Source organism: Halichoerus grypus, chromosome 1 (genome assembly GCF_964656455.1).
Source record: "Halichoerus grypus chromosome 1, mHalGry1.hap1.1, whole genome shotgun sequence".
Taxonomy (NCBI): Eukaryota; Metazoa; Chordata; class Mammalia; order Carnivora; family Phocidae; genus Halichoerus; species Halichoerus grypus.
In genome coordinates this window covers 166,303,266-166,323,613 of record NC_135712.1, presented here as the reverse complement: position 1 = coordinate 166,323,613, position 20,348 = coordinate 166,303,266, and the positions used below count along the sequence as shown (strand labels likewise).

General features: G+C 52.8%; 2 protein-coding genes across 15 annotated transcripts; both read left to right on the top strand.

The window, feature by feature from the left end:
• The first annotated feature begins 141 nt into the window (after positions 1–141).
• On the top strand, positions 142–11,764 carry IL17RC (interleukin 17 receptor C). 13 transcript variants are annotated; one of them, XM_036079834.2, is made up of 19 exons: positions 142–452; positions 743–764; positions 962–1,114; positions 1,401–1,475; positions 1,567–1,676; positions 2,633–2,744; positions 3,081–3,125; positions 4,832–4,971; positions 5,196–5,255; positions 7,017–7,071; positions 7,158–7,339; positions 7,436–7,486; positions 8,357–8,402; positions 8,566–8,687; positions 8,936–8,995; positions 9,516–9,564; positions 10,780–10,875; positions 10,968–11,006; positions 11,102–11,764. In XM_036079834.2, the coding sequence occupies exons 1-19, from the start codon at positions 348–350 to the stop codon at positions 11,719–11,721; spliced, it is 2,142 nt and encodes a 713-aa protein (XP_035935727.1). In that variant the 5' UTR covers positions 142–347; the 3' UTR covers positions 11,722–11,764. The 13 variants fall into 13 exon arrangements, with proteins under 13 accessions (XP_035935727.1, XP_077931333.1, XP_035935730.1 ...); XM_078075207.1 differs by having other exon boundaries at positions 8,354–8,402; XM_036079837.2 differs by lacking the exon at positions 3,081–3,125.
• A 126-nt stretch (positions 11,765–11,890) lies between these two features.
• Positions 11,891–20,111, top strand: CRELD1 (CRELD disulfide isomerase 1). Of its 2 annotated transcripts, none has more exons than XM_036079845.2 (11): positions 11,891–12,030; positions 12,555–12,747; positions 12,981–13,063; positions 15,431–15,541; positions 15,874–15,965; positions 16,676–16,852; positions 16,937–17,032; positions 17,935–18,018; positions 18,225–18,320; positions 18,526–18,660; positions 19,469–20,111. In XM_036079845.2, exons 2-11 carry the CDS (start codon positions 12,574–12,576, stop codon positions 19,681–19,683), a joined length of 1,263 nt encoding a protein of 420 aa, XP_035935738.1. In that variant the 5' UTR covers positions 11,891–12,030; positions 12,555–12,573; the 3' UTR covers positions 19,684–20,111. The 2 variants fall into 2 exon arrangements, with proteins under 2 accessions (XP_035935738.1, XP_035935739.1); XM_036079846.2 differs by lacking the exon at positions 11,891–12,030 and adding an exon at positions 12,161–12,351.
• The last annotated feature ends 237 nt before the right edge of the window (positions 20,112–20,348 follow it).

The window sequence follows — 20,348 nt, the reverse complement described above, 5'->3', positions numbered from 1 at the left end:
AGCGGAGAAGGAGGAGGAGGAGAGGGGAAGGAGAGGAGGCCACCACCCCAGTCCAAGGCTGCTGGCTCCCAGGCCTGGTGTTGGTGGGAGGGACAGGGCGGGGCGGGAACAGCCAGCTGCCTGCCGGGAGCCAAACCGAAAGCACTCCGCCTGGACGGGGACAGGATTCAGGACTCCCAGGAGAGGGGGTGCTCAAGCCCGCACTGGGACCCCAGGCTGAAGAGGGATTCCGGCCCCTTGTGCCCACAGGCTTGGGGCTGAGTGGGAGCAGAGGTACGGTGTCTGCCCCCCCCTTTGGGGGGGGCAGGACAGGGCCTTGGGCCTTGGTGCCTCCTGGTACCTGGAAAATGCCTGTGCCTTGGTTCCTGTTGTCCTTGGCACTGGGCCGAAGCCCCATGGTCCTCTCTTTGGAGAAGCTTATGGGGCCTCAGGACACTGCCCGCTGCTCTCCAGTAAGTCTGGGGTACTGGGAGGGTTGGGGACAGCTCAGGGTTCAGTCTGCTGCCTATCGGAGGCCCTAGCCTGGCTCCTGTCACTGTCACTACCACCAGAACTGCCCTGGCTGGTCTGTCTGGTGCTGATGGGATAAGAGAAGAATGGGGAGGGGGCAAGAGCTGGATTTGTCCTCTCCTGGGAGGGGCTTGAATGGGGAGCCCCAGAAGGGTGGGCAGGTATACGAGGCAGGGAAAAAATGGCTAGATTCAGTGGCATAAACTCTGACTCGTCTTTACCTCCTTCCCAGGGCCTTTCCTGCCACCTCTGGGGTGAGTAGCTGTACTTTTGGAAAGGAAAGAACTGCCCAGGTTGGCGGAGGGAGGGGAGATGTTCCAGTTCTCTGCCCCCACCACCCCCCCTCAGCCCAGGAAAGAGCCCAAAGCTCCTTGGCCCTCTGGGGGTGTCAGGTGCAACTAACCTCTGGATGATGAACAGCTTCAGCTCCCACCCCACCCTTCATGCACAGATGGTGACGTGCTCTGCCTGCCTGGGAGCATCGTGTCCGCCCCGGGCCCTGTGCTGGTGCCCACGCGCCTGCAGACAGAGCTGGTGCTGAGGTGCCACCAGGAGACTGACTGTGACCTCTGTGTGCGTGTGGCCATCCACTTGGCTGTGCATGGTGAGCAGGTCATCCCCTAACTGTATGTGCACATGTCAGCATGTCTGGGATGGGCACAAGGACTGGGGAGTCTGTCAGGCAGTCCTGTGCATCCTCAGTGTTCTCCTGGAGAACACCAGCCAAAGGACCCCCAGGTCAGCCTCGTCTCCCTGTCTCCCCCCACCCCCACCCCAAGGCCCCAGGCCTGGCCCCTGCTTCTCAGCACTGGGCTTTCAGGAAGGAAGCCAAGCCCAAAGCCAGCCCAGAGCTGGGGCCTGACCTGGGCCTTGTTCTCGGGTCCTTCTAGGGCACTGGGAAGAGCCTAAAGATGAGGACAAGTTTGGAATAGCAGCTGATCCAGAGCTTGAGGAGCCTAGGAACGGTGAGGAAAACCCGGCTGGCCCAACTGCCCCAAGCCAGGGCCTTGCCTGTGGCCCCGGAGCCTGACCAGTGCCCCGCCCTGTTGCTCACAGCCTTTCTCCAGGCCCAAGTGGTGCTCTCCTTCCAGGCCTACCCCGCTGCCCGCTGCGTCCTGCTGGAGGTGCAAGTGCGTGCTGCCCTCGCGCAGCCTGGTCAGTCTGTGGTATGCGAAATAATCATCGTAGCAGTAGCCATCTTCTAAGTATGACGTCCTGAAGTGCTCTCGTGCGCGTGTCATGTCTGTGTGCTGACTCTGGCAGGGCTGTAGGCAAGCCCTTTCCGCCCTTTATGCCTCTGTTTTCCTGTCTGTAAAACGGGAATAAGAATAATCCTACCTCATATGGCTGTTGTGAGGAAAAGATGAGTTGGTATGTGTAAAACAGCTGATGTAATGCCCAGCACTGAAGGGTCTCAGGAGATTTCATTCTCCCTTTCTTTTGTAATCGTCAGAGGTACACATGAACTAGGCATTATTATTACCCTCACTTTCCAGAGAGAGAAACTGAGGTTGGAGAGGGAAAGGCTGTGGGCTGGATCCACTTCTCTGGACTTCCTGCTATACCATGTCTGCCCTGTGTGTTGACGGTGGTGCGGGGTGTTGGGGCTTCTCCCTACTTCAGGAGGCCACATGTGTTTGGAAGATGTAGCTCCACTTGGGCCAAATCACTCAAACCCTTTGACTTCCCCTCCTGCCCCCAGCTCCCAGCCAATCTCCTCTTGCCTGGAAAATTGTAGAATGGGAGAAAATCTGCTGGTCCACCTCAAAGGGTAGTTGTGAGGACCACTGAGGCATTGGGTGTGGGAAGGGGTGTCCCACATTTGTGTTGGGGTATCTGATCACCTTAGCTTTGGCCACGTGATGTGGGACAACAAGGGTGGGGACAGGGACTCAGATAGCTACGGCCCTTATCCCTGCCCAGCTGATACCCCTACTGAGGTGGGGTGCTTTAGAGCTGGGGGCTTTTAAAGGAAACACAAGGGGGAGAATTTCGGGCCTTACAGTATAGAGTCATTGGTTGGGGGAGGAGGTGAGTGGAGTGGTCCATGGAGAAGCTCAGAGCCCTTGGCCCGTATTCTGAGCCCTATACCACCAGCCTTCCGCCACTCCTCTCCTCACAGGGTTCTGTAGTATTTGACTGCTTCGAGGCTGCTCTGGGGGCTGAGGTGCGACTCTGGTCCTACACTCAGCCCAGGTACCAGAAGGAACTCAACCTCACACAACAGTTGCCTGGTAAGTGGCCCCAGAGCCTCAGGGGCCCCAAGTCCTGCCCCTCCCCCAGTCTCTTTCTCCTCTGGCCACTGCCATTCTGCTTTCACCCCCTTCCTAGTCCCATCCATTCATAGGCAGGGGTCTGAGCTCCCATCTTCCCCAGAATCTGTTCCGCTGTCTCTTCTCCCCAGGTGATATTGCTTCCCAATGCCTGAGGAAGGTGCTTTGGGCACTAGATAGATGGGGTGGTATTTAAGGGACAAGGAGCCCTTCCCAGTGCTCCCCATGGGTTGGATTGCCCCCCTTCTTTCTTTGGCCCCCAGCCCCACTGGAGGCTTTTCTGTGATCTCTCCTCAGACTGCAAGGGGCTTGAAGTCCGGGACAGCATCCAGAGCTGCTGGGGTAGGGGCTATGGCCAGGAGGGCTGGAAGGAGGGAGGGGCAGGGTCTGGAGTGTGAGGGACCCTTGGAGGTGGCTTCAGGTCTGGGCTTGCCACAATCCAGATGCTCATAGCGCTCATTAATTCATCACACATCTGCAGTAGCTCCTACTCTGTGCCAGGTGTTGGGAATATGAAGGTGAATCTCTCACTGTTTATAACAAATGTATTTACTAGTACCAGGGACATCTAGAGGCCCAAAGTATTGTCAAGATTATGGTACACCCCACTATCCACTATATATCAAAATAAAAATAATATTAAACCATAAAATAAGGGCTAGGAAAGTCAAGGCTCTGATGATTTTTCCCAGGCACTATTTGAATTTTATTTTAGCTTTGTTCATTTTTCGTGTTGTATTTTCTTTTTTACTGTGGTATAATACACATATAGAAAAGTGTGTAAAGTGCACTACTTTTAAAGTCCAGCTCAGTTAATTTTTACATATGTATACACTTGCATAACTATCAAGATATAATCAAGATATAAGCAGTGTTGTTTTTGAACTCTTAAATATTTTTTTTTAAAGATTTTATTTATTTGTCAGAGAGAGAGAGAGCACAAGCAGGGGGAGCGGCAGGCAGAGGGAGAAGCAGGCTCCCCGCTGAACAGGGAGCCTGACGTGGGACTGGATCCCAGGACCCTGGGATCATGACCTCAGCCGAAGGCAGATGCCCAACCAACTGAGCCACCCAGGCACCCCAAACTCTTAAATTTTTTCAATTTTATTTCCTTTTTGGTTCCTTAAGTTTGGCCTGCCTCTTTGGTAATTCATTAGAGACTACTCAGCACCAGAACTTTGAGGACACAGATACACATCATGCATTTCATGTCTTCATTCATTCAGTAGACACTGATTCATTTATTCAACAGATATTTATTGAGTAGTTACTCTGCCCAAGAAATAATCCTAGGCACTGGAGATAAGTCAATAAACAAAACCGACAAAAATCCTTGCCTTACAGAGAGGACATTCTAGATGAGAGTCAGAGTCAGGATAGGGGTGATGGAGGACACAATAAACACATGGAGGTGTGGACTATGCAATAAGATGTGACTAGTGTGATGGAGAAGATTTGGGGAAGGGAAGGAGGATAAGGGAGTTGGGGGTTGCAGCAGTCAGGGATGGCTTCCCTCTGGGGAGCAAACCCCTGAGGAGGTATGGGAGGAGCCCTGTGGGTATCTGAGGGAAAAGCATTCCATATGCAGAGGGAAGAGCCAGTGCAAAGGGCCTGAAGCAGGAGTATATCTGGTGTGTTTAAGTATGAGCAAAGAGGGCAGCGTGTCTGTGGCAGATTAATTAAGGACAAGAGTGCTAGGAAATGAGGTTAGAGTGGGTAGGGTCTCGCAAGCCATTGTAAGGACTCTGGCTTTTACTCTGGGAGTAATTTGGCAGGGGGTCATCAGAAGGTTCTGAGCAGAGGAGGATGATATATCTTACAGTGGTTACAGGATCCTTCTGGTTGCAGAAGGAGAAGAGTTGTGTCAAGATACTGGGCTGGCTGCTAGGGACAAAGTCTGGCCAGAGATGAGGACACAGGCTCTCACCTCCAGGGGCCTTCCAGTCTCAGGGATATGAAGGAAACTAAAGGGTCAGTCGGAGGGGCATGGCCAGGGGTGGGTATGCAGAAGAGGTGAAGGAAGTCCCCCTCTCTTTGCCTCCCCCCAGCCCTGCCCTGGCTCAGTGTGTCTGCCGATGGCGATGATGTGCACCTGGTGCTGGACGTCTCTGAGGAGCAGCACTTTGGCCTCTCCCTGTACTGGAACCAGGTCCAGGGCCCTACAAAACCCTGGTGGCACAGCAACCTGGTGAGGCCTCCCCCTCCCCAAGTCCATTCCCACTCTAGGCTGAGGCCCATGCTAAGGATGCGAGCGCATTATCAGAGGGGACCCTTGAGGAGGATATAGCGACCCACACCCCAAGCAAGGAACCTTGGTGGCGGCACTGCTGCCTGCCTGGTTTCCTCAACTTTGGCTTCCGGCCTTCCTGCTCCTCACCTTCTCCAACTTCTCGCCTTCTGCTTGTCCCACAGACCGGGCCACAGAACATTACTTTGAACCACACAGACCTGTTTCCCTGCCTTTGTATTCAGGTAAGAGAAGAGTCCAGCTAGGTGCCAGGGGAAGGGGATTGGGGAATTGGTGAGGGGGGTGGCCGTTACCCTCCTTGTCTTGCCATCCTCCATATTCCTCTTTGAGGTGGGAACTGTTGCTCCCTAAGGTGACTAGCCCTTTCCTGACCTTTGCTGTCCTGTCTTCTGCCTGTTGCAGTCTCTGAATGCTCTTCCTGATCCTCTATCCACAGGACTCCTACTCGTTCTTCATGGCCCCATTCAAATGCCACCTCCTCCTTGAAGGCTTCCCCTAATCCTCCAATTGCCTCTTTGTACTCTTCTGGAAAGTAGAGCATGTGCTGTGAACTCAGACAGTTTGAATCCTGACTCTTGCCATTTGCTAGCTGTGTGATCTTGTACAAGTCACCTCACCTCTCTGAGCCTGTTTCTTATTTATAAAATGGAAATAACAATACCAGCCTCATAGGACTGTTAGAAAAGGAAGTATCCAAGCTTCTATATGTTGGCTCTTTCCTCTTCTTTTTTTTTTTTTTTAAGATTTTATTTTTAAGTAATCTCTACAGCCAACGTGGGGCTAGAACTTAACAACCTTGAGGTCAGAAGTCGCATGTTCTACCAACTGAGCCAGCCAGGTACCTGTCTTTCCTCTTCTGATTGCACATTTAAATGGTGATCAGGTCCCATCTATTTTATCTCTGACATTAATGCCTGTCAATTCCACTGCCTGAAATGCCCTCACTTCTTTTCTATACAACCAAATCCTTCCAGCTCAAATGTTACCTCTTTCCCAGAGCTTTTCCTCAACTGTCTGGCCTCTCCTGTCTTCCAATCTTCTTGCACTTCTGTCTTTTCTTGTTCATTTATCACTTCCTTTCTTATTTGGGCACCTGTCTCATTTCTTCTTGCACACAACAGATGCTCAATAAATGAGTGATCAGTTTATTAATTTATACATGTTTTATCCTTACTAACTTTGTAATTTCCTTGAAGGCAAGGAAATAATACCTAATTCAAATTTAGTAACTCCCCTAGAAACTTGCACAATGTCTAGCATGTAGTGGGTGCTAATTAAGTCTGTTAAAGGAATGAATGAATGAATGAATGAATGAAACTCTACTAACTAGCACTGTGATAGGACACATAACAGATGTTCATGAAATGTTTGCTCTGATATAAACATCCCTACTGCCAAGCACAATGCCTGCCACATAGTAGGTGGTCTTAATTAAAAGTTTGCTGAATAGATTAATGTATTATCTCTACTGCTTACCACAGGGCTAAGCACAGAATAGATGTGCTTTAAAAGTTTATTGAAAGAAATGGGGTGCCTGGCTGGTTCAGTTGATAGAGCATGTGACTCTTGATCTCAGGGTCATGAGTTCGAGCCCCACACAGCGGGTATAGTTTACTATATATATATAGTTTACTATATTTATATATGTATATGAACACTTAGCACAGTACCTGGCATATAGTAGGTTCACATAAAGTGACTGTGGATTTATCAACATCCCCACTGCCTACCATGGTGCTTAGACACATAGTAGGTACTCATTAAAAGTCTGTTGAATGAAGGTGTTGCCAGATATTGGTATAGGGTTTGCTGGAAAAATAAATGTGTGCAACTCTAGGGCTTTACAAAGGGCAGAAAGACTGGGCAAGTGTTGATTAAATATCAGTTGAATGAATGCATCCCCAGTGCCCAGCAGAGGGCCTGGCACATACTCTTGGAGGGTCAGCTGGGTTGAATGGACTAATAGAACCCTGTTTCTTTTCCAGGTGTGGCCTCTAGAGCCCGACTCTGTCAGGACGAGCCTCTGCCCCTTTAGGGAGGGTGAGAAGACCAGGGCTGGGGCCAGGGTGGGAATGGTGTAGGTGGACACATGCTGGGCGCCCAGTGACCCAGCCCTTTCCTTGCAGATCCCCGGGCACACAGGAACCTCTGGCGTGCAGCCCGGCTGAGGCTACTGCCCCCCCGGGGCTGGCAGCTAAATGCACCCTGTTCGCTGCTTGCTGAGGCCACTCTGTGTTGGCAGGCACCAGGCGGCGGCCCCTGCCAGTCGCTGGTCCCGCCGCTGTCCCGAGCAAATGTCACTGTAAACGTAAGTGAAGCGGTGGGAGGCTCCTGGGATCAGGAAAGGAAGGGGAGCTCAGGGGAGCACATTTCCTGACCTCACCCATGACCCTTTTTTCCACAGAAGACACTTGAGTTGCCATTGCTGAATGCCCACCCCAACCTCTGTGTCCAGGTAAGAAGGGGCACAAGAGCTCTGGGCTAGGGGCAGGACCCCAAGTGGACCCCCCCAGATAATTCACTGTCTTCTGGACCCAATTTATCCTTGGGTCACTGGAGCAAAGTTGTTATGGGCTACCTCTGGGAGTTGTACTATTTATTTAGCAGTGCTGTGGGACCCTGAGCAAGTCACTTCACCGCTCTGAACATCAGTCTCCTCATCTGTTTAATGGGGATGATAGTAACTACTTCACAGTAGTGAATAAAACCAATAAATATTCCCACCCTATAGAGCTTATGTTCTAATGGAGAAAGACAGGGGGGCCTGGGTGGCTCAGTCGTTTGAGCGTCTGCCTTCGGCTCAGGTCACGATCCCAGGGTCCTGGGATCGAGTCCCGCATCGGGCTCCCTGCTCAGTGGGGGAGCCTGCTTCTCCCTCTGCCTGCCACTCCCCCTGTTTGTGCTCTCTCTCTCTGACAAATAAATAAAATCTTAAAAAGAAAATAGTGGAGGAAGACTCAGACTGAGTGAATAATACAGTATCCAAGTGGAGTGGTCAGATGAGGCCTCTTGGTGAGGGTGGTTAGATGAGAAGGGAATGTAGGAGGAAGTGCTTTGTCAGACATGAAAAGAGCTCATGTAGGGTCATAAGACTCATTAGCACAGATGCCCTCACAAGGCTGAGGCTGAGAAAAACAAAGTATCTCTTAATCACCTAGCCTTGAACCCTGATCTGCCTAACATTAGGTCCAGGATGCAGAAGCCCGCGCCCACCCCACCCCCACCCCCGCCAGAGAGGCCTCCCCTTACTGTCCTTCTCTTCTCTTCTTTGTGGCCTTGCCTCTTGCTTTTCCCTGTGCCCCTAACCTTGGCTCCTTCTAAGCAGGTGAGCAGCTGGGAGAAGCTGCAGCTACAGGAGTGCTTGTGGGCTGGTGAGTGCAGCCTGGGGAAGGCTGGGGCAGGGCTACTGCAATAGAGGTGAGCCCTAGAAGAGCCACCTCATGGGGGTGAAGGTCAGGCATGGGAGGGGGTGGGGGCAAGTGGCAGCCTCCAGCATAGTTGGGTCTCACTCAGAATGGGCTCTCACCCCTCCAGACTCCCTTGGGGCCCTCAAGGATGATATGCTGCTGGTAGAGACACGAGGTCCCCAGGACAACAGATCACTCTGTGCCTTGGAGCCCAGTGGCTGCACCCCACTACTCAGCAGGGCCTCCACGGTGAGGATGAGGGGACCCTCCTCCATGTACCTTTCCAGTTCCATCTCAAGCCTGGCCTCAAATTTCCCCTCCTCTGTGCCAGACCCTGTGCTGGTCTCTGGGAATGTGGGGGTGACTCAGACCTAGACCCCGTTCTTAGTGACCTCTTACAAGTCTCCAGCCCCCCCCACCACTATTCTGCTCAGCTGCAGCTTGATGGTCTCCTAAGTGTGGTGCCCCTAGGTGACAGCCTCCCTTTGGCTTGGCAGAGGGCCGCTCGCCTTGGAGAGCAGTTACTACAAGACCTGCAGTCAGGCCAGTGTCTGCAGGTGAGTAGGTGGCAGGAGGGCCCTGTCCCAATGCCCAGGGCCAATAGGCCTAAAACTCTGTATTTAACTTCTTCCATCTCTTCCTGTGCCTAGCAGAAGGTACCAGGGAAACTCTCACTATTCCTAGGCAGGGGCCTCCTCACTGTCCCTCTAGTACCCACTCACCATCTATTTCTGCTTATTTTGTGTCCAGCCCTGGGGAAGCCAAGAATTGAAGAAGCATAGTTCCTGTTCCCAAGTTGCTCACTGCTGGCTAGAAAACAGTAAACAGATAACCAAATTCATATGTGCTAAGTATTGGGTTCCAGGGAGAGCTTCAAGGAAGGGTGATTTCACATGGACCAGATCTGGCATAGAGTAGGCATAGCGTGATCAAAGGCAGAGCAGCTTGCGGGGACCTAGTGTGTGTGTGTATGTGTGTGAAGTATGCATAGTTGAGGCTGGGAATTTGGAGATCAGGCTGGCCAGAAGTTGGTGGGTGTTCTGGGGCTGTGGCCTTGGTTTTGTTTGTGTCTTACAGCTGTGGGAAGATGACCTGAGAGCACTATGGGCCTGCCCCATGGACAAGTGTGAGTATTACAAGAACTGCCCTTCCCCTCAGTACCAAGAGCTGGAATCTAGACATTCCTACAGGGCACGTGCAATGGCCTTGTCCTTCTCTGGCTCAGATCAATCAGAGGGACATTCCTTCCTTCATTCAAAAACCAAGAAGAGAGCTTACAGAGATTCAAGCATCACCAAAAAGACACAATCCCTGTCCCCACCGCAGCCATAGAAGGCTAGAAAGACATTAGCTAAACAATCACTTACATTGAGTAAATGTGAGCTATTGAAGCATTCACTATAAAGTGTCCAAATCCATAAATGCATTTACTGGGGAACTGATTTAGGTGGGGTGAGGCCAGGAAAAGGTTCTGGCTGTTCTGAAGGCTGAGCTAGTTGAAGGGGGGAGAGATGCTTTTTTGAGGAACTCCAAGGTAGCCAGGGTGGCTGGAGGATCTTAGAAGGTAGACCTCTATCACAAGGATGCAAAGGCCATCTAGGGCTTTGGGAGCTGATGCAAGGAATTGGATTTTTTTTTTTTTTTTGAAAGAGGGGGGAGGGGCAGAGAGAGAATCTTAAGCAGAGTCCACACTCATGATCTCACAACCTTGAGATCGTGACCTGAGCCAAAATCAAGAGTCGGACCCTTAACGGACTAAGCCACCCAGGTGCCCCCTAGGAAATTGGATTTTATGTTAAGAGCAGTGGGAGTTTCCTGAAAGGCTATAATCAAATTTGTATTTTAAAAAGATCTCTGGGGCTGCCATGTAGTGAAGGACTTGGAGGTAAAAAAGAGGTTAGGGACTCCAGTTAGAAGGCTGTTGGAGTCATCAAGAGAGTGAGGTCAAAGGCCCAGCAAGCCTAGGCTCAGGAGACAATATTAGCTGACATTTGAGCACTTACTATGCCCAGCATAAGTGCTTTGTGTGTATTAATATATGTAGTCCTCACAACAACCCTATGAAGTAGGTACTATTGTGAACCCAGTTTTACAGAGGTGAAAACTGAGGCAAAAGGTGAAGTGACTTGTCCAAGTTCACCCAAATAGATGGATCTATGTCCATATATTGACTCTGACACTATATGCTGTGGATTTGGGAGAAATCTTTCCATATTCCTCTGAGCCAGTTCAGTCACCACATGGCAGCCCCAGAGATCTTTTAAATGAGTTTTCTCCTTCGTGAAGTGGGTTGAAAGTGTGAGGTACCTAACTAGGCTGTCCTCTCCCCTGGGTCGCCTAGACGTTCACCAGCGCTGGGCCCTGGTGTGGCTGGCCTGCCTACTCTTGGCCTCTGTGCTTTTCCTTCTCTTCCTTTTCAAAAAGGACCACGTGAAAGGTGAGCACTTCCCGACCCCCCAGGGCTGGGAGTTCCCCTCGAGAAGGTGGCGGCGGAACTCATGGGCCGCCCCCGCCCCTCTCCCCTAACAGGGTGGCTGAGGCTCTTGAAGGAGGACCTCCGCGCGGGGGGTGAGTGTGAGCAAGTGCCGAGCGGGGGGCCGCCCCTAGCGGGCCGGGCCTCGGGCCCTCTCACGTCTTCCTTTCCCCTCTATTCTCTCTGGCAGCTGCCCCCAGGGGCCGCGCGGCTCTGCTCCTCTACACGGCGGAGGACGCGGGCTTCGAGCGCTTGGTGGGCGCCCTGGCCTCGGCGCTGTGCCAGCTGCCGCTGCGGGTGGCCGTGGACCTCTGGAGCCGTCGTGAACTGAGTGCGCAGGGACCCCTGGCCTGGTTCCACGCGCAGCGGCGCCAGACCCTGCAGGACGGCGGCGTGGTAGTCCTGCTCTTCTCGCCCGGGGCCGTGGCGCTGTGCCACGAGTGGCTGCAGGACGGGGCGGCAGCGTCCGCCCCGCACGGCCCGCACGACGCCTTTGCCGCCTCGCTGAGCTGCGTGCTGCCCGACTTCCTGCAGGGCCGGGCGCCCGGCCGCTACGTGGGGGCCTACTTCGACGGACTGCTCCACCCGGAGGCCGTGCCCGCCCTTTTCCGTAGCGTACCGGTCTTCTCCCTGCCCTCCCAGTTGCCCGACTTCCTGGGGACCCTGCAGGGGCCTGCCGCCCCCCGTCCCGGACGGCTCGGGGAGAGGGCGAAGCAAGTGTCCCGGGCCCTGCAGCCCGCCCTGGACCAGCTGCTTCAGGCTCCCGGGGCTCCCGGGGCTCCTGGGGACTGCACGCGGGATGGCACGTGAGGCGGGGGAGACGACTCGAATAAAGGCAGACGCTATTTTTCTACCCGTGTCTCCCGCATGTGTCTGTGACCGCGTCGCTGGCCTAGCACTACGCCCGCGGCCCTTTAACACCCGGACAGGTGCAGCCCGGCACCGCCGGCGGGTGGCTGACGTGAGGTGACGCAATGGCACATGGACTGCCACCATTGGCTGGGGGCGGGCCCCACCCCCCACCCCCCAGGCTGCGGAGCCGGCCGAGGCGGCACGTCTTACGCAGGCAGCGGCTGCTGCGGCGTTGGGGAGACTGAGCGGTCGGCGCCAGCGGGCTGGGTGGGTCGTCTCTTCCTCCCACACAGCCTACGCGGGTCTGGACCCTCCCCTGCCTGCTAGCGGCCGCGCTTTTGCAGCCTACCGGCCGCGAGCCTCACCCCCTTCTCTTCATATCCGGATCCGGGCTCCTCCCCTCTAGACCCGGGTTCCTTTCCGGACTCCTCCCCCCGAGACCGCCCATCCGGCCTCTACTCCGCTAATACTTGGACTCTGACCCATTCTCCCAAATTCCGCTGATCCTGGCCCTAATAACCCATATTCAGACTTTAAAACAATGAGTTGACTTCTTCCTTGCTAAGGATTCAGGCCACCTCTCCCACGGTGAGGAGGATAACTTATTCCCGTCTTGGAATTGCAGAACAGGCTCCTTCCTCAACACCTCCCCTCCCCCGGCTGTCCCCCCAAGTCTAGCCTCCTTATAATAACACACATCTGGGCTCCCAGACCCGCGGCACCCCCGAACCAACCCTCTTCTTTCTCACCTGGCTCCTCCAGTGAGTCATTCCCATTCCCTTTATCTACAGGTTCCCAGCCTGGGAAAAGATGGCCTCACTGCCCTGGAGGGGCCTGGTCCCACCTCTGCTCTGGGGCTTGAGTCTCTTCCTTAGCCTCCCAGGCCCCGTCTGGCTCCAACCCTCTCCGCCTCCCCAGTCTTCTCCGCCAAATGAGCTGCACCCATGTCATACCTGCCGGGGACTGGTCGACAGCTTCAACAAGGTGGGTGTACCAGCAGCCTTGTGGGAGATGGCCGAACCATGATAGCACAGGGGTTTGAGAGGAGTTGTGGAATGCAAGTCTGCATGAGTCAAGTACCAGCTTGGTTGCTTACTAGTTGTATGACCTTGGGCAGGTTGCCCCTCTGTGCCTCAGTCCCCTGGTCAGTGAAATACTGAAGTGCTAGAATGTGCCAGGCACTGTACTTAGCTATTACTCATGTTCTCCATTTCCAGGGCCTGGAGAGAACAATCCGGGACAACTTCGGAGGTGGAAATACTGCCTGGGAGGAAGAGAAATTGTCCAAATACAAAGACAGGTAAGGGGCTGGAGAGGTGGGTTTGTATACCTCACCTCCCAATCTCCGCTCTACTGGTGGGGGCCTAGAGACTCTCAAATATCACTGAGCATCTATAGTACAGCAGTAAATAAGGCAAGCAAAACCCCATCTTCACGGCGCTTACATTCTAGTTGAGAAGACAGTGAATAAGTAAATAAATAATGTCATACCAAATGAAGAACAGGAAAGCAGCGTAGACTACAGAATGGTGGGGGGCGTGGAGTTCAAGGTGTGACGTTTGAACAGAAACCTGAAGTGAAGAAGCAAGCTATGTGACAGGGAAGGGATTTGGACAGAGCGGGACTGAGCTTGGTGTATTTGAGAAGAGGCTGGCTGGGACTGAGTAGACGAGAGTGGTAGAACATGAAGCCAGAGTCCCTGGAAGGTCACAGAACAGTGTTTAGATTTCGTTCTGAGTGTAATGGGAAGCCATTGGAAGGTTTGGAGCAGAGAAGTGATGTGGTCTTATTTTTACCTTTAAAAGATCACTCACTGCGATGTAGCAAAATGGCTGTACGGGCTGGAATGGAGGAAGCAGGGAGACCGTTTGGGAGCTAGTGTGGTGTCTAGTGGTGGGCATGGTGAGAACGGGTCAGATACTGGGTATATTTTGCAGCTGGACTGATAGGGCTTGATGATGGAATCATTATGGGGTAGGAAAGAAAAAGAATAACAAGTACTTACTAGGTTTTGGGCCTGAGCAATGTTTTCTGGTATAGGTGAAGGTGAGGCAGGAGAGGATTTGGTGGGGGGTGGGATTAGGTGTTCTCCTTGAACATACTGGGCTGGGATGTCCATTATACAGCCTAGTAGAGTTAAATTTAGGCGTCTGAGGTTCAGGGGAAAAGTAGGAGCTAGAAACCCGAGTTTGGGAGTCATTAGCATAAAGCCGTGGAATGAGATGAGACCATGAGATGAAAGGCCTGAGTCCTAGGCCCTCCTGCTCTTCAAAGTCAAGTTAAGGAGAAGGAATCAGCAAGATTTGGAGTTAGACAGACCTGGTTGTCAGTTCTGACCCTGTGTACCCTTGGGAAGGTCACTTAACCTCTCTGAGCCTCAGTTTTCTCATCAGTAAAATGGGGATATTAATACTTGCTTTGCCTATTTCATAGGATTGTGGTAAGGATTAAACTGTGATGCCCACTAGATACAAAAGATTTTGTTATTATGTAACATTGGTCATTTTCCTTTCCCTTAATGGACCTCAGTTTCCTCATTTAGGAATGAGGGGATTGGCCAAGGATAACCCGAAGGGCACATCTAGCTGTATAATGGCTCCTGTTTTTTGTTTGTTTGGTTTTTAAGTCCTCTCCTCCTATATGCCAGGCACATGCCAGACCCTTTAAATACGTAATATATGTGTGTATGTATATATGTGTTTTTAAAAAATTTATCGTAGTAAAATATATATAACGTAAAATTTACCACTGGAGACATTTAGTACATTTATAGTGTTTTGCAACCTTTACCACTGTCTCATTCCAGACCATTTTTAATCACCCCCAAAGGAACTCCTTACCTATTAAGCAGTCACTCCCCATTCTCCCCTTCCCCCAGCCCCTGGCAACCATTACTCTGCTGTCTGTGTCTGTGGATTTGCTGATTCCATTGGAATCTACATGTGTCTGGCTTCTTTCACTTAGTGTATTGTTTTCAAGGTTCGTCCATAATAGAACATATGTCAGTAGTTCATTCCTTTTTAAAGCTTAATAATATTTCATTGTATGGGTTTACCACATTTTGCTTATTCGTTTTTTAGTTGATGAACATGTGGGTTGTTTCTACCTTTTGGCTATTGTATATAGTATTGCTACAAATGTTTGTGTACAAGTTTTTGTTTGAACACCTGTTTTCCATTCCTTGGGGTATATAACCAGGAGTGGAATTACTGATTCATATGGTAATCCCATGTGTAACCTACTGAGGAAGCCAAACTGTTTTCCACAGTGGCTGCACCATTTTTCTTTCCCGTCTTCAACGTAGGAGGGTTCTAATTTCTCCACATCCTTGCCAACACTTGTTATGTGATGTATTTTTAATCACATATACCCAGCAAGGGTATCATATTCCATTGTGCAAATGCAGGAACTGAGGTATCCTACAACAAATCCGCAGGGCAGATATTGTCTCCATTTTACAGATGAGAAAACAGAGGTTCAGGAGAGGTTAAGTGACTTGCCCAAGGTCACTCAACTAGATTCAAACCCAGTATCTGACTCCCCAAATCAGTACGCCCTCTCACCTTCCCTTTGATGTCATGGCATGAGGGGGGTGGGAGAGGAGACCCTAAAGGAGGGTGGTGGATGGGGTAGAACATAGTCCTATCACCCCAACCTGTCTGGTCAGCGAGACCCGCCTGGTAGAGGTGCTCGAGAGCGTGTGCAGCAAGTCAGACTTTGAGTGCCACCGCCTGCTGGAGCTGAGTGAGGAACTGGTGGAGAGCTGGTGGTTTCACAAGTGAGTTGCTGGGGGGCTTCCCAGGGAGGGGGCCACAGGCAGGGCCTGGTGGTAAAGGAGGGGGTTGCATGCTTGGGTCTATGTCCTGGTTTGGCTCCTTCTTCCAAACCTAGATCTGCTAAGGACTTCGGGGGGGATCCAGGTTCTCACTCTGAGCTTCAGTTTACTCCTCTGCCAAATGGGGAGAGGGTGTTGGTCAGGTAGCCTTATGGGTCTTCTATCCAAGGTGGGTTGTATCACAGATTCTTTGGGAGGCTGGGGGGTGGGCAGCAACTCTGGCACAGTCTCAGCCCCCCTTACTGTCATCCCCACCCCACCCCCACCCCCTTCAGGCAGCAGGAAGCCCCAGACCTCTTCCAGTGGCTCTGCTCAGATTCCCTGAAGCTCTGCTGCCCCTCAGGCACCTTCGGGCCCTCCTGCCTTCGTGAGTTTTCAAGCTCCTCTCGGGGGATGAGAGGGGACTGCCGAGGCCAGGGATCCAGTCCTGGCTCTGTCCCATAGTTGGCTGTGTGAGCCCAGGTTGCTCAGATAATTTCTCTGGACGTTAGTTACCTGCTTCACAGGGCTGTTGAGATGAGCAAATCAGGGGGGAATGGCTGTGAAAAAAAGATAAGAGGGCTAGACAGTCAGATGGGACTGGGGTTTTTATCATGCCTGTGAGAAATGCCCCCACCCCCCACCCCCATTTCCCATGCCTGGATCAGATCAGGCCCATCCCCTGGACTAAGGTGACCTCCCTGGGGACAGGCAGGCGCTGCTCTGAAGCCCCCATTGTCACCTTTTTCTACACACAGTCCTGAGGGAGGAGCTGTACCTACTACCAGCCTCTTTTAGAAAAATCTCTCTGGAAACTTCAGATAAACACTTAGTGACACAAAGAATAAAAAATAAATAAATTGAAAACAAACAAAAAAGGGAGTTAGTGACAAAGATGATTAATTCAGTCTTTCTAAAAGGAAAGATCTGTAAATAATCTGTTCCACAGGAGGGTATTGGTTAAGTACGTGTCACACAAAGTATTATGATGCCATGAAAATTAAGTTTCCTCTCCAAAAATGTTTAATGATATGGGGGAATATTCTCTGTATTCACGATTGTATTTGTGATGTTACCTGGTTTGGTGTCTGCCCACAGCCTGTCCTGGGGGTGCAGAGAAGCCCTGCGGTGGCTACGGGCAGTGTGAAGGGGAAGGGACGCGAGGGGGCAGCGGGCACTGTGACTGCCAAGCCGGCTACGGGGGCGAGGCCTGTGGCCAGTGTGGCCTCGGCTACTTTGAGGCCGAGCGCAACGCCAGCCATCTGGTATGTTCGGGTAGGTAGCCAAGAGGTGCGGGGCTGGGCAGGAGCAGATGGGGTGCCTGTCTGCCCATCCTCACACTTTCCCCGTTGCCCCCAGCTTGTTTTGGCCCCTGTGCCCGCTGCTCCGGACCTGAGGAATCAAACTGTTTACAGTGCAAGAAGGGCTGGGCCCTGCATCACCTCAAGTGTGTAGGTGAGTGAGGCCCGGCCCTAGGTGTGGGGAGGTGGTCCCCATCAACACACACATCTCTGGGCTAGACCACCACAGTCCCCATCTTCATGGAGATCTCAACTTGGTTGGAAAGGCAAGCAGTTAGAGTACAGACTCATCTTTGTGCAGTTAGAGATGTCCCTGAGCCAGCTCTGTGGTGGTGGGGAATTAGGAAAGGCTTCTTGGAGAAGGTATCACTTCGGCCGAGTCTTGAAAATTGAGGAAGGATTAGCCAGGAAAATGAAGATACTTAACTTGGGGTCAGGAAGCCTGGGTTCAAGACTTGGTTTGGTCTCTGTCCTGCTATTTATATAGACGAGAGTAAAGGCTAAGCTGCTATAACGAAAAGATCACCAAAGACTGTGGCTTAAAGAATATAGAGGTTTATTTTTATCTCCTATCACAGTCTCAAAACAAGTGGTCCAGGTTGGCAAGGAAGTTCTGCTTGTTACAATCATTCAGGGACCTAGTACTTCCTGTCTTACCGTGTGGTCATCCCCTGGGGATGTTTCTGTTGTTCGAGGTTGGGTTACAGGACCCCCACGTTCCCAGACCTGACACTCAGGAAGTGAGAAAGGGAAGAAAGTGCATGGAGGAGTCCAATTCTGTAGTTTTAAGGCCGAGCTAAAAGTGGAGCACATCACTTCTGTTTACATCCTGTTGGCCAGAACTCAGGTTCAGGCCACACTTAGCTTTGAGGCAGATTGGAAAATGCAGTCTCTGGCTGGGCGGCCCGAAGCCCAGCGGCATCCGTGCATCCGCACAGCCCGCGCTCTTGGGCCCACCGTCTGAGTGTGGGCAGGTCCACTCCCCGACAACGCTGCCTCAGCTTCCCTGCCAGCACAGTAGGGACTGAAATTCCCACCCTGCTGGCCTCTCTGCAGACATCGACGAGTGTGGCACAGAGCGAGCCAGCTGTGGAGCCGACCAGTTCTGTGTGAACACGGAGGGCTCCTATGAGTGCCGAGGTAAGTGCCAATCCTGTAGGGAAGGGGTGTGGGGAGGGTAGGAGGAGCTGCTCCATGCCTTTCCCCCCGAATTTCTGCCTTCTCAGGCACCGACCCACCCCCTCCCCCCCCACTCCCGACCTCTTCTGGTCTAGGGCTTCCCCTTCCATAATCCACACTGGGCCCAAGGGCAGCTCTCAGCCTTTTCTCTCCTCTCCCTTCTCCAGACTGTTCCAAGGCCTGCCTGGGCTGCATGGGGGCAGGGCCAGGCCGCTGTAAGAAGTGTAGCCCTGGCTACCAGCAGGTGGGCTCCAAGTGTCTCGGTGAGTCTCCTGCCAGCGGGGCACAGACACCGGGCAGTGCCTTGCCCGCCACGAACTGAGAACGGCTGGGGGCATATGGATAGGGCAGGGGAAGGAAGGGTGGAATGTTGTCTGGAGTGTCTGGATGTGAGCGAGATGGGAGTCAGGGCTGCTGTGTGTGGGACCCTGGCAGTGGGGGCCTGACCCCGCCTCACCCTCCCTCCAGATGTAGACGAATGTGAGACAAAGGTGTGTCCAGGAGAGAACCAGCAGTGCGAGAACACCGAGGGCAGCTATCGCTGTGTCTGTGCCGAAGGCTACAAACAGATCGAGGGCGTCTGTGTGAAGGAGCAGATCCCAGGTGAGCCCCCTAGTGGCCCCCAGAAGCCTTAGGAGGGGAGGTGCTCATCCAGGGGGCAGGCAGGCAAGCCCCTTCTCCAGGCAACCACAGGCCCTGCCCGATCCCCATGGCCACGCCGCCCCGGAGAGGCTGCACTGAGACCCAAACCCTACATCTTATCTCCAGGCTGACTTTTAGCCACCTCACACCTCCCAAGGTAGAAAGAAAATCCCACTTGGTGTCAAATCACCCTGCCTCCATTCTTATCTGTCCAGTGGGACCAGTCCTTGCCCTGGGCTGCTGAAAGCGGTCGCAGGCCGTAGGTGTGATGAGATGAAGGACAATCACAGTGATGACAATAGGGACCACTTGCACAGCTCTCGCCGTGTGTCAGATGCTGTTCCAAGCATGTTGCATGTATTAACGTCCTTCACTTCTAAAACAAATGCAGTGTTGTTAGCGTTATTCTCATCCTCATTTTACACAGCGGAAACTAGGATGCAGAGAGATGAAATAACTTGCCCAGGGCCACATGACAAGCAGGTCACAGAGCTGGGAGTCCAAGCCAGGCAGTCTGGCTCTGGAGCTGGGCCTAGTACACATGCTCTGTCCCGACTTGCCCACCACATGGCCTTGGGCAAACCTCTTTCCTTTTCTGAGCCTCAGTGGCCCACTTAGTGAGATAGGGACGACTGCCCCTGTCGGAGTCGTTCTCAGCAGTGAATGACATCGTGCGCCCGGCGGGCAGGTATGTGGCAGCAGTGATGAGGTATGTGGGAAGCTCCAGGAATAGGGGAGGAGTAACAGGTGCTTCTCTTGTTCTTCACAGAGTCAGCAGGCTTCTTCTCGGAGATGACAGAGGACGAGCTGGTGGTGCTGCAGCAGATGTTCTTTGGGGTCATCATCTGTGCGCTGGCCACACTGGCCGCCAAGGGCGACTTGGTCTTCACCGCCATCTTCATTGGGGCTGTGGCGGCCATGACTGGCTACTGGTTGTCGGAGCGCAGCGACCGTGTGCTGGAGGGCTTCATCAAGGGCAGATAATCCCTGCCACACCTGCAGGATCTCCTCCGATCCAGGCTGTCCCCAGAGGTCAGGCCTCTCTCCCGCCTGGACACCTGAGGCAGCTTGCTTTATATTTGAGCGGGGTAAGCACCCCCTACCCACCAGGCCTGGGCAGGTGAGGCCCTTGGGGTGAAAAAGTAGCTCAAAATATGGATGCCATGAGATCTTGGCCTGGGGGAACTGGGCAGACTTTACAACGTGTGTGAATTTTTAAAAAGTATCTCCTTGCGGTGGCTGCTGATGGGCTTTGGCCCCTGCCCAGGATGAGGGGGGGTTCCCTCCAGGGGCAGGCCCATCACAGCCCCCTCCTGCCAGCAGCATGCCACAAGCTCCTGTCCCGTACTCACGCCCTGCCCCTCAGCCACTGGTTATTTATTCATCTCAGGAAATAAAAGTCTTGGAAAAGAGAGACGCTTCAGTCTCACTGCCTGCCTCCTACTCCCCATGGGTTGGCCTGAGCTACTGAGAGCCCCTGCCCTTGGGGAAATTTTTGAAAACCCTGGGAAATTGAGGGCTATCCTGATGGATGAGCAGTAGAGGGAGGACAGAGAGGCTTGGCCTAAAGTAGTGTTAGGAGAAGGGGGATGGAGGAACCAGGCTTTGGAGTGGGACTTCCTGGGTTCAGTGCCAGCTATCATTTGCCA